This window comes from Corvus hawaiiensis, chromosome 8 (assembly GCF_020740725.1).
Source record: "Corvus hawaiiensis isolate bCorHaw1 chromosome 8, bCorHaw1.pri.cur, whole genome shotgun sequence".
Classification (NCBI taxonomy): domain Eukaryota; kingdom Metazoa; phylum Chordata; class Aves; order Passeriformes; family Corvidae; genus Corvus; species Corvus hawaiiensis.
This window is the reverse complement of record NC_063220.1, coordinates 23,439,239-23,454,071: the sequence shown is the minus strand read 5'-3', so window position 1 is coordinate 23,454,071 and position 14,833 is coordinate 23,439,239. Positions and strand designations below refer to the sequence as shown.

At 36.9% G+C, this 14,833-nt stretch overlaps 1 protein-coding gene across 50 annotated transcripts in view; it reads left to right on the top strand.

The window, feature by feature from the left end:
* KCNMA1 (potassium calcium-activated channel subfamily M alpha 1) overlaps nucleotides 1–14,833 on the top strand; it is a 439,613-nt gene that overhangs the window by 242,635 nt on the left and 182,145 nt on the right. For all 50 annotated transcript variants that reach the window (XM_048311474.1, XM_048311473.1, XM_048311468.1 and 47 more), the window contains 2 exons: nucleotides 13,562–13,655; nucleotides 14,605–14,716. In XM_048311474.1, coding sequence (XP_048167431.1) covers nucleotides 13,562–13,655; nucleotides 14,605–14,716 — 206 coding nt within the window. The remainder of the gene's footprint in view (nucleotides 1–13,561; nucleotides 13,656–14,604; nucleotides 14,717–14,833) is intronic.

Here is a 14,833-nt window from a genome sequence, read left to right as displayed (position 1 = left end):
GGCTATTCAGTGAGCCTCTCATAGAGTCAGCATTTTGCCTTAAGAATATGGTAATTTGCACTTAAGACAGTGGTGGTAAATAATCAGGTCCCACAGCTGCTAGAGCTGTAACACAAACTTTTCTAAGAAGGAAAATTTACTAGATTGCAGTTACGTAGTTGTGGAAATTAAACCACAGCAGGAGAGTTTATGGCTAGAGGAACTGTGTAACGTGTTTCACTTGAAAAATGTACACGCAATAAAGACTCTTCAGGGGTCTAGGTTAAAAAAAAGGGAAACTGGTTAATATATGCTGGGAGTGAATGTGGCCTCGATTATGCCCTGAGTTGGTTCAAGGCAGAGGAATTTAAACAGCTATACTGTGATGCTCAGGGTGTAATCAAAGATCTTAAATGGTTACTCTTGGTAGTTGAAAGGTTTTTCTCTTCAAGTCACCTGTTCAGTATTGCTAGTAAAGTGTAACAAGTATACAAATACAGGCTCCTTGTGACAGCTTACAAGGATATATTGCACATCTCATAGTTTGGAAGGGGAGCAGCTGAATTGCATGACCTGAGGTACCCTAATTGTACCTTGGGTATTAATTAAAGGTGCTTTAAAGAACCCTTAAACTGATGGGGTAGGTAAGGCTAAGAGGTCCTCATGAGGAACGAGAGGGAGAGTCTGAAATTATGCAAATTTGTTTGGGACTAATATATTTTCTAGTTTTATGTAGATTTTTTAAAGGAATTTACATGGTTCGTGTTACGCCTTCATTTGAAATAGGAAAAAATATATCCTACCTGGTGTAACTATATATTAAGACTGCTTTAGGAATTACTATTAACACAATGTGATTAGTTCTTTAGGGTTATTGATAGATTTGGGTCATGCTATTAGATAGCCTGACCAAAGAACCTGATCCAGTAATGTAATGTCAACTTTCTACCACTTTATAATACTTCTGACTTCCATTGCTCATTTACATTATTCACTGTTGTTAAAGTCAAATAATATACCTTAGGTTCAAGTTTATTACTACTCAGTAAAACTAGGGAGTAGAGAGATATTTTTTATCAAACTATCACAGGAGGGAATTCCAGAAAAGACAGACAGATGAATGAACTGTAAGTATTTTTACACTCCAGTTTATCTGGTACTCTTGTCATTTTCAGTTCGAATGGTTGAAATTAGACTAAATTTCATAGGACAGCATTAGTTTTTTTAAGGTTACAGTATGTATGCTATCAAGAAATGTATGGAAAGTATATTCAAAGTCATCTGTAGGAATCTGTTATGCATATCAAGCAGAACATTAGAGCTCAGTTCTTTGCTGATATACAAAAGAAAAAATAATTTCAATTTGCAAGCAAAGAGGATAGATGAAGAACATTCTAATTTTTGTTCATTGTGTATATTTTTTCAAATGATTCAATCAGATGAAGGAGAATTTTAAAAGTTGGATGACAGTACCAACAGAATAGAATAATAAAAGGCACTGACATGGAGGAGTAGTTGGAGCTGGAAATGCATGATGATGGTGGGCTGTTAAAAACTGACTTTGAGGAAAGTGGATATCAAGTGTGAAAAGTTCTGTTGGGTAATTTTAAGAGATGGCAGCTGCAAACCAGAATCACGTCAAATAGAGGAAGGAATTTCAAGAATTCACTCACTCTTCCTTTTGCTGAAAGGTAAGAGTAGCTACAGATAAATTTATTCAAACAGACACTTTTATCTAGGAGTTCAGTGGTTTGTAGGCCCTCTTCTACAAGAGGAGGAGATCTTAGAAATACCTCATATACAGATCATTCTATTGATTCATGCAAGTGCAAGGACTGTAGGTGGTCCATATGACCCAAGCTGGAAAGTCTTTACTGTTTTAAAAAGCTTAGATTCACCATCTTGATGCCATGATGATTTTTTGCCTTTTCTTTTACACCCCTGTTATACCTTTTTACAACTTCTGTATTCTTAGTGCTTTTTACCTACATTCTTAGACTTGTTTGTTCAGCTAGGAGACTAAACATTTTAGAAGCTTTGTAGGTAAGAGTTAGTGTGCCCCAGACCCCAAGGTCCTCTCCAGAACACATTCTGTAAACTAAGATAGAACCATCCAGGGGAAGGCTCCTTGGGGAGGGGGGCTCATTCAAGCATCTCATTGGGGAATTTTGGATAGATATGCTAATTAATAAGACCTGTAATGTTATACCAGATCTTTTGGGGGTGCATTGTGGTGTGTATTTCAGTGCATTCGACCTGGACGGGTGCACGTAAGGATCCTTAAAATCAATACCAAGGTAAAATACCTTTTTCCCTTCTAACCATGTTTGATTCTTGATTTTAAGACCAGGAAAAGGCATCAAACTCCCCAGAGAATCTACTGCAGTGTTTATCTATATGTTGTAATTGAAAAAGTTTTATGCTGCTGATACACTTCTCACTAACTTTATTAATTTCCATTTGTTAATTCAATGTCAACATGGAAAAGGGATTAGTATTCATATGACTTGCTAGCATTTTCATGTTACCAATTATTTTCTCTTTTCTGGGGTAAGCACCTACAACAACTTATTACTCCTAGATAGACTTTGATTAAAAATAATAAGTAATAATTAGACAAGAAGTAATAAAAAGGTAGCATTATGAAGAAGACATGCAAGATTGTCAGCTTTAGTAAATAAGGTATGCAGTTAAACCAAATCTTTCTGTAATGCAATCAGTATAAGGGATAAAACTAAAGTGGCTTACTAAAATTTGTCCAAAAAGTAGGCTAGTTGAAACAGTATACTCGTATTTTTCTCTTTAGAATGTTAGTAGTCTCACCCAAAATCCTTTTTATTAAAATTAAATCCATTGTATTTAATTAAAAATGTGGTCCCAGGCATTGTTGCTCTTTCATTTTCCTAGAATTGATTTGTCATCAGGGAGAGTGTTTTGTCAAGGTAATGTCATGCTATTTTTAGTTGCCAGTGTTCTTAACTCAGGATAAGCAATTAAGAAATATAACACAAAATAATAAGCTCTTTCTGCTTATCTATGTGGTTCTCAGCAAACCTTTTCAAATTAAGTTATTTTAGGATGAAAATCTTACCGGTGTATTTTGCAGGAAAGCTCCTGCTCTCTTTTTATATGCTGCTGCAAGAACTTGGAAGTTGTGGAGAAGGATTCTGGGCCATTCACTTACGCCTGTTTTAGCACTGAGTTCCTGGGTGTTCAGCTGTTCTTCAGGGACCTTCCTTTGACTTCTGGTTGTAAAATTAGAAAAGGCACATGCTGCAGACAGGAGTGAATATACACACATCCTGAGGAACTTACTATGTTTTTTCAGAGTGAGCAATTTTAATGCATTTTTTTCCTGTATATCCAATAATTCAATATAAAATTATAAGCAAAAGTATATTGTTATCATAAACGATTTTGTGTTTGGGCTGAGGAAGATAATTTAATTTTGCTTGAGTGCTGTAGTACATTGTCTTATATTTTACTAGGGAGTCTGTGAAGAAGCATGATGTACTTAAAATTACTGGAAAACTTGAGAAAGATGAAAACTGACACATTATAGTGAACCTTACAAAGTTATATTAGTTCATTTAGGTAAAATAGTTACTAGCAATATTACTTGACTCTGTCACGGTCTGCTGCCAGCTGCAAATAGCTCTGTAAAAGTCAGTAGTGTTAGATGGGCATCAGGAAAGCATAGTTAGTTCTGCAGTTGTACCAACTAAATTTGCCTCCTAATTTTATATGTGAATGTGACAGAAATTAAAATGAGGACCTTCTCTTTCTTTCACACTGGAAATCCGTCTCTAGATTAATTTCTAAACTAAATTTTGCATTAAAAACTGCCAAATCACAGCATTTGAATATATCTTTATATATATATATATATATATATAGTCAAAGGGGAAAATAACAACAAAAACTTTTAAGCCCCATTCTTTATAACATGATGCAGAGAAGTAAAAGAATCCAAAGGAAAAGAAACCCTCTCATTCTGAGAAAAATCTTTACTAAAAGACACAGCTGTACCAATTTAATTCAGATTAATCTGGTTTTGTTCTTGCTTTTTCTTCTGGTATTAGAATTTTTTTGATGGATAGTAAGGAAACCTGTTTATTTTACCCCTAATTAGTCTAAAAGCTTGTCAAGGTTCCCCAGTGGGGTAGGGAGATTACACAGAAGGGCTTAGTTCTAGAAAGCATTTGCAGAACAGATGAGTCATGGTGCATTTGTTTAATTAGGTTAGAAATTGAAGGGTAATATTCTAATGCCAGCTTGTGATCTGTCAGACTTTAAAGAATAACAGAAGGTGGTGTAATAAAAATTAGGAAAGGGAAGTAAGGACAGACATTTGAATTGTTCTTGGGTTTTTTTTCTGAAAAGCAGGGTACTTGCAAATTACAAGGTGTAGGTTAAGCAGCAATTTAAGAAATCTTGGAAGATAGCTTTACTTCACTTTATTTGACAGGGGTTTTTTTTTATTTCGATCAGGTTTATATTTTATTTATTTTAAAATTGAACAAAGAGGATTCTGAGTGTTGATGTCATTCAAAGTGTGTATAGCCCAAGTCAAAGCATTTTCAGAAGGAATGTAAGAGGTGCATATCAAAGTGAAGAAGGGAGACCACTCCATGTGTAGACTGCAGAAATGGAGATGGAAACAAAGACAGTAAAACAAAGTAATCCAAAATAAATTCATCACATGCTGAAGTTGAGGAGTTTTTTGTGAGTGGAAAGACAAATATGGTTTAATCCATTCAACAAAGGAGAGTCAGAACTGAGAATTAAAAGAAAAGTACTTGGCAAGGCCCCAAGAAGCTCCAGGATTTGACACTGAAACAATTTGGGAGCAGAAAGTTCTCTCTGTGTGTGTGTGTGTGTGTGTGTATAGCAGAAACAGTTAGCTAAGAATTTAGATGTAGGAGGTTGAGTACTCAAATAGTATTTAAATGTGAATAATGTAAGAAGACACAAGAAATGGTCACAACGTTATCCTCAGCTATCAGGCCATAACTATCTACAAAATTCGGTGAGAAAAGGGATTGTTCCGCGTTCATCTCCTTCACTCACTCCAGGTGCGCAAAACCTCAGAAAAATATCTCTAAGTAGTGATGTAATGATCCCATAGAGTTTTATGGACCCAAGTCTTAGGGCTGTGACAGCAGATTATATGGCACTTCTCCTACAGGCAAAATGGGTCTTCACCTCGCTGTCACTAATGCCTTGTTCCAGTGATCCAGCTGGCTGCCCTTCCTTATTGGGAAGGAAACCAACTTCACTCTGCCTGCATTTCCTGCAGCACTAACTGAAAATGCTGGCAGCAAAAGTTCCCCAGTGGTGCACCACATCATGTCAAGGGGGAGTGAAGTGATTTAGAAGATACTTGCCATCAAAAACTTTACCGGTGCTATGACTCAAAGAAAGGCTTTCTAAACTGAGATGCATTTACCAAAGCATCTTGCATTTAGAAGATTATAGATACTGTGAGAAAATAATTTTTTTCTTACTGTGGGACTCACTGGGTTAATAAATGAAAGCCACTTGAAGTAAGAAAAAGTATGTTATGCTCTCTGTCCTTTTTAAGATGTTCGACATCTTTGATTCTAAATTAGTTTTGGTGATTTGTTTTAATTATGGTATTTGTTCCCGGAGGTATATATTTGATAGACATCTGTGTCAATAATTTTGCTAGATGTTCATGCCTGTTTCAGTAAAGAAGATTTTAACTGCTTATTCCCTTCTGACCTGTGTGACTAAACTGTAGTTAAAGGAGCAAACTCTTCTGCATTGAATGAAAATTGCTTTTACTAAATGGTACATGTGGCTTTTCTATAGTTTTACTTTAGTACGTCACTGATACACAGTTAAAAAGCCTAACCATAACACCTTAATTTTCTTTTTTGCTGTACAGAATATGTATTAAAAGAGTGTAAAAAGACACTGTCATATCTAATCTATTTTTTTACTCTAGACTTCATAAAATTTGGTTTGCTCTAGAAGTAAATTTGAGGGAATTCAACATTACAGAGGAGCTTCCAGTAAAACAAAATAGTTTGGAAAAAAAAAAAAAACACCAAACCACTGTAGCACTGTTCTTTTGAACAAAGAAAATTTACATGCCCAAATTAATACGTATTAATTGCATTGAAATGCAGTTTGAAAGCGGAAAGTGAGTGGAATGTCTTCAAATGATGCAATACCAATGAACTTCTAAGTATTGGGTAGTTTCTCTCAAATATTTAAATGTTTGTGTTATTTATGCTTTAGCAGCATCAACTGGTATTTCTGTACATAACTATAATTTAATTTTAAAATTTATTCTCATCAGTGGACATTCCTTCTGATAGAAACTGCATATTTTACTGGTTTTTTAATGTAATGTACTGTTGTGCAGTTTGAAAACTGTCATGAATACAGGAAATAGAACCTACCTCTTTTTCATATGATCAGTTTTTAAGTTTTATATTTTATTTCATTAATACTAAGAATTGATTTACCAAAATATGAATATCGATCTAATATCGATATCCAACTGAGACGGACACAAACTCTCTAACAGTTTAGAGTTAGAAAGTGCATGTTTTATTTGGCGCCAGGCACTGTGTGGGATGGCTCCCTAAGACACAGGGCCCCAATCCAAGCAAACACAAAGCTTTTTATTTACGAAAATGATGAATATCCAAAATACAAATGCATATTCATAACATTAACACCTCCCATTCTCTGCTTCGTATGGAAATGAGCTTAAATGTCATTAAGCATGCGTAGTGTGTGTCCCGAATGGAGTCGGTGGTCTTGAATTGGGTCAGTGGTCCTAAGGAAGATGAAGTAACTCATCTTCCTCAGTTTGACCTTTTTGCCTCTCTGAACTTTAACAATCCTAATTACTTTAGTGGCCTCTAAGTTTCCTCTTGCGTGACTTTTGAAGGGGTTCCCACCAAGGGAGGAAATTGGTCATTGTCCTTGTTCCCTACACCAACTTTTATCAATGTTTCTATTCCTCGTTCTAAGCACAGCTGAGCAAACATACAAATGACAGATCATCAGTTATTTGGTAATCAGTTACTAACATCTTAAAACCCATTTCAGGTCCAGCTCTCTTAACTATTTTAATTAACTCTAGCTGGGCCCAAATTCCTTCCTATTCTAAGTAATTTCAACACAGCTAGCCTATAACTAAAATCTTTGTTTCTTCTAAATCCATGTTTCAGAATTAAAGTATATTTTTATCTATTTTCAGTAATAGATTTGGCTTTTCCTCCACCATTCAGAAAGCAGATTTGAAAAAATTGAAATTGTAAATTAGGAAAATTCTCTGAGTTTCTAGAAGTTTCAATAACTTCTTAAAGTTCCAAAGTTGTAGCAGGCCATGGTAAGATATTCTCATTAGTACTTTTGTGAAGTTACGGTAGAAGTAAATTTCTTCTGTGGTGGTTTACGAAAGCTTTACATACATATCTTCAAAACACTTGACAAAATGTAGCTAGATTAATATGTCTTAAAATTAACGTTTTCCCTTTTTAAAAAATATACATAGGTAAGAATTGGCATCCATCTTAGTCTTTGCATGTCTTGTCATTAAAATGAGACAAAATAAAAGAGAAAAAAAAAAGCAAAAACCCATTAGGAGCAGACTGACATGATGTGCCAAAAATACAAGAATCCACTTTCATACCTAGGAAGAATGAGAACTGTAAATTGCATATTGTATAGTTATTTCAAGTGCTGAATTGGGTGCACAAAAGCTTTCCCATTATTGTGGGGAACATTTTATGTAAAATCATTCAGGATAGCCATCACTATGATTGCAAAGCTGGTCTAAAGTCTGAATGAACATAGAACTCCTTTTCCTTACTTCTGTGTGGTCATAATGGCAGTGACTGCACTGTGACAGAGATTGTTACTTCGTACTAAGGCTCTGATCTGAAGTTTGCAGTGGGCTTTACAGCTCCTGTGAAGAGGTGAAATGATAAAGTAAAAGCTACTCAAGATATTTTCAACTGTGTTGCAATTTCAAAAATCCTGGAAATATATGAAGTCTCCTGTGGGAACTTTCATATTAATATACTCACAGAAACAATTTCAGAAAACATTAAAAAGCATTTTTTCCCTCTCCCATTCATTTTATGACTATTCGACAAATAATTCCAGTAGAAACATTTCAATGCATTAGAAACATTTTAAGCCAACCAGAAATAAGCAAGAATAATAAATACATGATGTAAACTGGTGACAAAAATAGTTCTTTAAACAGCAGTAAATTCTTTTTAATTGAAGTGACAAGTGGTACATTCTGTGGTAAAAGTGTCATGCAGAGTGTTGGCTTCAGTGGTGATTGCAACACAGCTTTAAGGATGCTGGGAACACCTTGTCAAAATTCTGCCCCATCTATGTATGGAATTATTTTGTTACCACTCTTGTAGTCACTCTTCTCATTGAAGCAGTTTATGCCTTTTATAACTGTACAACTGGGCTTTGTAGCTACTAGATTTGCTGTAAAAATTGTATAGATAATCGAAGATGCTCTTTCAAAGTACTTAAAAATGAGAGAATCATAGATTCATTTATCTTAGAAATAACCTTTAAGTTCTCCACCAAAGCATGTCTCTAAGTGCCACAACTATACGTCTTTTAAATACCTCCAGGAATGGTAACTCAACCGCTTCCCTGGGCAGCTTCTTTCAATGCGTGACAATGTTTCAGTGAAAAATTGTTTCCTAATATCCAATCTAACCTTCCCCTGGCAAAACTTGAGGCCATTTCCTCTTGTCCTGTCCCTTATATTTGGGAGAAGAGGTCGACCCCCACCTTGCTACAACCTCCATCTAGGGAGTGGTAGAGAGTGATAAGGTCCTTCCTGAGCCTACTTTTCTCCAGGCTGAACAACCCCAGCACCCTCAGCCCCCTTGTGCTCCAGACCCTTCACCAGCTGTTGCCCTTCTCTGGACGTGCCTCAGCCCCTCACTGTCTTTCCTGCAGTGTGAGGCCCAGAGCTGGACACAGCTCTTGAGGTGTGGCCTGACCAGTGCCAGGTACATAGAGATGATCCCTTCCCTGGTCCTGCTGGCCACACTATTCCTGTTACAAGCCAGGGTGCCATTGGCCTCCTCGGCCACTTTGGCACATGCTAGCTCATGGTGGAGTGGCTGTTGATCAGCATCTTCAGGTCTGTTTCCAATGAACAACTTTACAGCTGCTCTGCCCCCAGCCTGTAGCACTGTATGGGGTTGTTGTCACCCAAGTGCAGGACAAGGCACTTGGCCCTGTTGAACCTCATGCAATTGACCTCAGCCTGTGGATCCAGCCTATCCAGATCCCTCTGCAGAGCCCTCATACCCTCTAGCAGATCAACATTCACACCCAACTTGGTGTCATCTGTGAGCTTACTGAGGGTGCACTCAGTTCCCTTGTCCAGATCATAGATGAAGATATTAAACAGGACTAGCTGAGACCTTAGTGACATTAGTGACCAGACACTAGCTAGATTTGACTTCATTTAGTGCACTGTTTGGGCTCAGCCATCCAGCCTTTTACCCAGGTAGTCCAAGCTATGAGCAGCCAGTTTCTCCAGTAGAATGCTGTGGGAAGTGATGTCAAAAGCTTGACTAAAGTCTAGCTAGACAGCCTCCACAGCCTTTCCATCATCCACCAAGCAAGTTACCTTGTCATAGGAGATCAGATTGGTCAAACAGCACTGCCTCACATAAACCCAGGCTGGCTGGACCTGATCCCCTGCTGTCCTGCATGTGCTCTGTGATGGCGCTTAGATGTTCTGCTGTATGACCTTCCCCAGCAGCAAGGTCAGGCTGACAGGCTTGAAGTTGCATGAATCCTCTTTCTGATCCTTGTAGATAGCTGTCATATTTTCTAACTTCCAGTGAGGTGGGGCCTCTCTAGTTAACCAGAACTGCTGATAAATGATGCAAAGTGGCTTGGTGAGCACTGCTGCCAGTTTGCTCAGTACCTTTGGGTGGATTCCATGCAGCCCTCTTGACTGGTGTCTAAATGGAGTAGTATATAACTGAGCATTTCCCCTTGGATTATGGGGGCTTCATTCTGTTCCCCATCTGTCTTCCAGCTCAGGACTCTTGGCACCCAGAGAAAACTGGTCTTGCTATTAAAGACTGAGGCAAAGCAGGTATTAAGTACCCCAGCTTTCTTCTCATTCTTTGTCACTATGTTTTCCCCCACATCCAATAAAATATGGAGATTCTACTTAGCTGTCCTTCTATTGCTAATATATTTCTAGAAACATTTTTTATCGTCTTTTATGCCAGTAAGCAGATTAGGTTCTAGTTGGGCTGTGGCCCTTCTAATTTTCTCCCTGCATAACTTCGCAACACCCTTGAAGCCTTCCTGAGTTGCCTGGCCCTTCTTCCAAGGATGATGCACTCTCGCCCTGAGTTCCAGCCAAAGCTCTGTTCATCCAGGCTGATGATCTTCCCTGCTGGCTTGTCTTCTGGCACATGAGAATGGCCTGCTTCAGCACATTGAAAAACTCCTTCTTGAAGCATGTCCAGCCTTCCTGGACTCCTTCACCCTTCAGGACTGCACCCGAAGGGTCTTTCTCAACCAGCATCATAAATAGGCCAAAGTCTGCCCTCTGGGAGTCCAACATAGCAGTTCCACTGGCCCCCCTCATTATTTCTCTGGGAATCAAAACCTGTCATTTTGTGATTGCTGTGCCCAAGACAACCTCCAGTCTCCACGTCACCCATGAGTCCTCCTCTGTTCAGAAAAGCAGCTCTGGTGGGGTGCCCTCCCTAGCTCACTCATTTACCAGATGTGCACTTCAGTTGTTGGGCTATTGATCCTGCCACTTTTTTAGGGGAGGAGCCCATTGTGTTTAGAGTTCCATCATTACTTTATTTTTTATTCAGTTATATTAAATTGTTCCTGTCATTGCTAGTATGCTATTTCATTGATGTCATCATAGTTTCTCCTGTCTTTTTGTGTTATAAATGTGTGAAACCATGCTTACATGGAAGGGGAGTAAAAACATTTCTAACAGTCTGTTGGCTTCTTCAAAAATGAAACTTCTGCTGCACTGCAGGGGTAAAATCCTGTAGGACATGCCATGTAATTTTAATATAAACCAGGGAGTTTTGTTAGTGTTGTTACTGGTCCTGGAGATCCCAGTACACTACTAAGAAGTATAGCACTTCTGGTTTTGGGAAACTTGATGTAAGGACGAGTTTCAAATTGGCTTCCTTTCTGCAGTAGGCTGAATTGTGCAATGATAAACACTAGTGGACATATTTTTCTGTCAGCTCAAATGTGAGCTACTGATGAAAACAAAGCAAAAAATATCCAAACTGAAAATTTGATTGGAACATTTAAAATCTTTTATAATCCATCTGTGAAAAAATTAATAATTTGTTCAGTGTTATGCCTTTCTGAAAAAATGATCATTTAAAATAAAAAAGAAAGGATGCTGTATTTGTCTTTGAAATGGATAACTTAAACACTGAAAGAGAGGGATGATCTCTGAAATGAAGGAAGCTCAAAGGGTATGACTAGCAGAAATAGTGGTTTTGGTGTTGGGTAAACAGAAGTCCCAAATCAGAATTGTGGTCCATTGTGCTAGGTGTTTTGCAAACAAAATGAAGATGTATTATTCATTAGCTAATTTGTTAGATCTTGCAGGTTTTTGAAAAGGACAGTGACACAAAAGTACAGCTGTTAGCTGCAACTTAGCTGTCCTTAACTAAAAATTGCTCTCCATCCTTGTTATAAGCCTCTGCAATTCCATTAGCTTCAGTGAGTTTCTACAGCTTTTGTGGGAACCTAACCTGGAATTAAGAGTTGGTGCAGGGCTGTTCCTCTGTACTTCCTGTTGGTAGGGTGCATTGTGACTCAGTGTGTAGCCTATCTTATTTTGACAAGATCCTTTGTTCTCATTAGTGCCATACAGAAAATGATCCAGTTGGGTTCACAGATTACATCCACTGTTTTTGTAGCTAAAGCTGTATTTGTAAAGTATGAGGTACTGTCTGCTGTCCTATATGTTAACATTTGGCTTCTCTTCCCTTCTGCCTGCTCTTGTAAATCAATTTTATTTGATCTATAACAGAAGTGTCTCATAACTTAAATGTCTTTTCAAATAGCCTTTGGAAAACAATTTTAATAAAATTTCCTGTAGCACTGAAGCTTCTTAAAATACAAAGCCATTGCACATCAAGGAGAATTTTGCTGTATACATTCATGCATCTAGAGACAGGAGAGAGCATGCTGTAATTAACTTGTTCGACCTGAAATGTATACAAGGAATGGAAAATTTGGCTGCATGTGTAATGACCTGGTAGTCCAGGTAATTTCCTTTATGCCTTAAGTTAGGTAACTGACATTCATAACGCGTAGAATCTTGCTTGTTGGGCAGTCTAGCATCATATTTGCAGAACTACTGCTATACTAACTGGTATTATGTTCATGTTCAGTGATTTATTTGATCTAGAAAGCCAAAAAATTTCTGCTTTTCTAAAAGAATGTTTTCTAGGGCTCCAAATGATCAAATGATCTACATGTTCTAGTTTCCCTCTATTACAGTTGTGATGAACACATGATCATTTGCAATATATGTGTGTATATATATGTATATGTTGTGGGACATTATATATATATAGTATATACATCAACATATATTGGGACATGATTTTCACTTTGGTCTATGATGACAGCATTGGACTGTAATTTCAACAACCTGTTTTAGAAACCTCACAAATAAATCACTGATGATACTTGTGGAAGTTACCACCTTCCTTAGATAAAAGTGTATTTATAAAGTACCAGTTTGTATAGAGTAAGCTTTGGATCTGTCCCACTGTCAAATAGAGCATAAAATAATAAGCTAAAATCTGCAATGGCTGCCTGACACACACAAGGGTATTTTAATTAACCTGCATGCAGAAATTAACCCTTAGAGTACTGCTTCAAATTCTTCAATTTATTTTGTTATTTAATTTTACCAGTGGGCTATGCTGCTTTTCTACTCAGTTCATAGTACTGTACATAAAGTACATTAAGTAGCCATACCAAAAAAAAAAAAAAAACCCAAAGTGAGAAAAAGAAAAAAAAATCCAATCAACCTGTTATAAACAAGGGATTCTACAAGACTAAGTACTCCAGGTTGCTAATGGGCAATGTATTCCTAAGCAACTAATTTTTTGTTAAAGGTTTTATCTTATGACATGAATTAAAAGCATGTAATGTTTCACTGTACCTGTGTGCTTGTTAGGTTTCTTCCTAAAGTATCATAGGTGTGTCTCCTTTAGAAAGAAGTCAGTTCTTTAAGGGTTAATGTGAGGTTAAGCTATCCTGAGGTATTCTCCTGCTTGTCCTCTCCTAAAGGTATCTGCATGTTAATTCTCAAATATTACCTGAACAGGTGAATATCAACACTGTATGAATGACTAACTGAATGAATGAAATAATTCTTTTGAAATGCTTGCTTGTATCTTGTAAAGGACTGGAAAACAGAAACATGATTTCTGAATCAAGGTCTTTAATGAAATGCATACAGTTCTCAGCAGAGTAGAAACTCCTATACTGAAAACTTATTCTGATTTCTCTTTCTTTCAAATAGCCCAATAGAATCCTGCCAGAATTTCTACAAAGATTTCACATTACAGATCGACATGGCTTTCAATGTGTTCTTCCTACTCTACTTCGGCTTGCGTGTAAGTAGTGTGTCTCTGGTAGCAGGAGGCGGGGAGGGAATGCAACTGTTATATATGGTGATTGAAATAGAGGTTGTATTTTCTTTGAAAGAAATCATCATCTTTAACTCAAAAAATATGAACACTGTTTTGAAATGTGTGAGTCAGAGTTTTAAGACTTAGATAAGTAAAACTGCTCTGTTAAATATCTTCATGATACAGGTTTTTTCCTTTATTTGTGTATTTACATTTCGTATTTATATAAAGCAAATATTTTAATTAATTTTTAATAGTTACTCAAATGTGAATAGTAATTTGGTCTTATTTAAGCATTTGACCTTATTTAAGCACACAGGCAAAGTTCTAACTATGATGTCCTTGGCATCTAAGTTTGCCAGTTTCCCTGGACTGATTTCTGTAGTCAGGAGAGAGAAATGACCACATCCATGGCACAATTCAAAAGATTGAAATGCTGCTACAGTCCTCAACTATGCCTTGTAGGAGTCATCCTGCTGATCTCCTCTGGACAGATAATAATGGGACTTTGTAAATTGTCCTGTATTTAGAAATCTTTGAGCAGAAAACACATGATAAACTACTACCAGCATATTTGGTGTGCTAGAACAAAGATGATATACTTTGAAATACTTCATACTTGCCGACACTTTTCTAATATTACTGATACATTGTCAATTAATGTGGAAAAATATTTTCAGCAGATATTACAACTGATCACATAGATGATCTCTCTCTTCAGTTTGACCTTTCATTTTAATTTCAGTGTGATTATCAAGCAATGCACAATACAGACTTCTTTCCAGTGAGACATGTTGTTTTGTCTGGACTGACCTAAAACATCAGTTACTACACTAACTTTTGAGTTTAATATTTTAGAACTGATACCTGCAATCAGTATGAGAATAATCTGATTCCTTTCATCTTTTCCCCTCTTTTATTTTTTTCTTTCCAGTTTATAGCAGCCAATGACAAGCTATGGTTTTGGCTAGAAGTTAACTCAGTGGTAGATTTCTTCACGGTCCCTCCAGTGTTTGTGTCAGTATATTTAAACAGAAGTTGGCTTGGTAAGTACAATAGTTGTACCTTTAAAAAGCTTGTTATAAAACTACTTCAACTTTGCACATTTTGGTGGAGAATTTTTTCATCTTGTGTCATTGTGTAAATAGAAGAATGTTACCAAA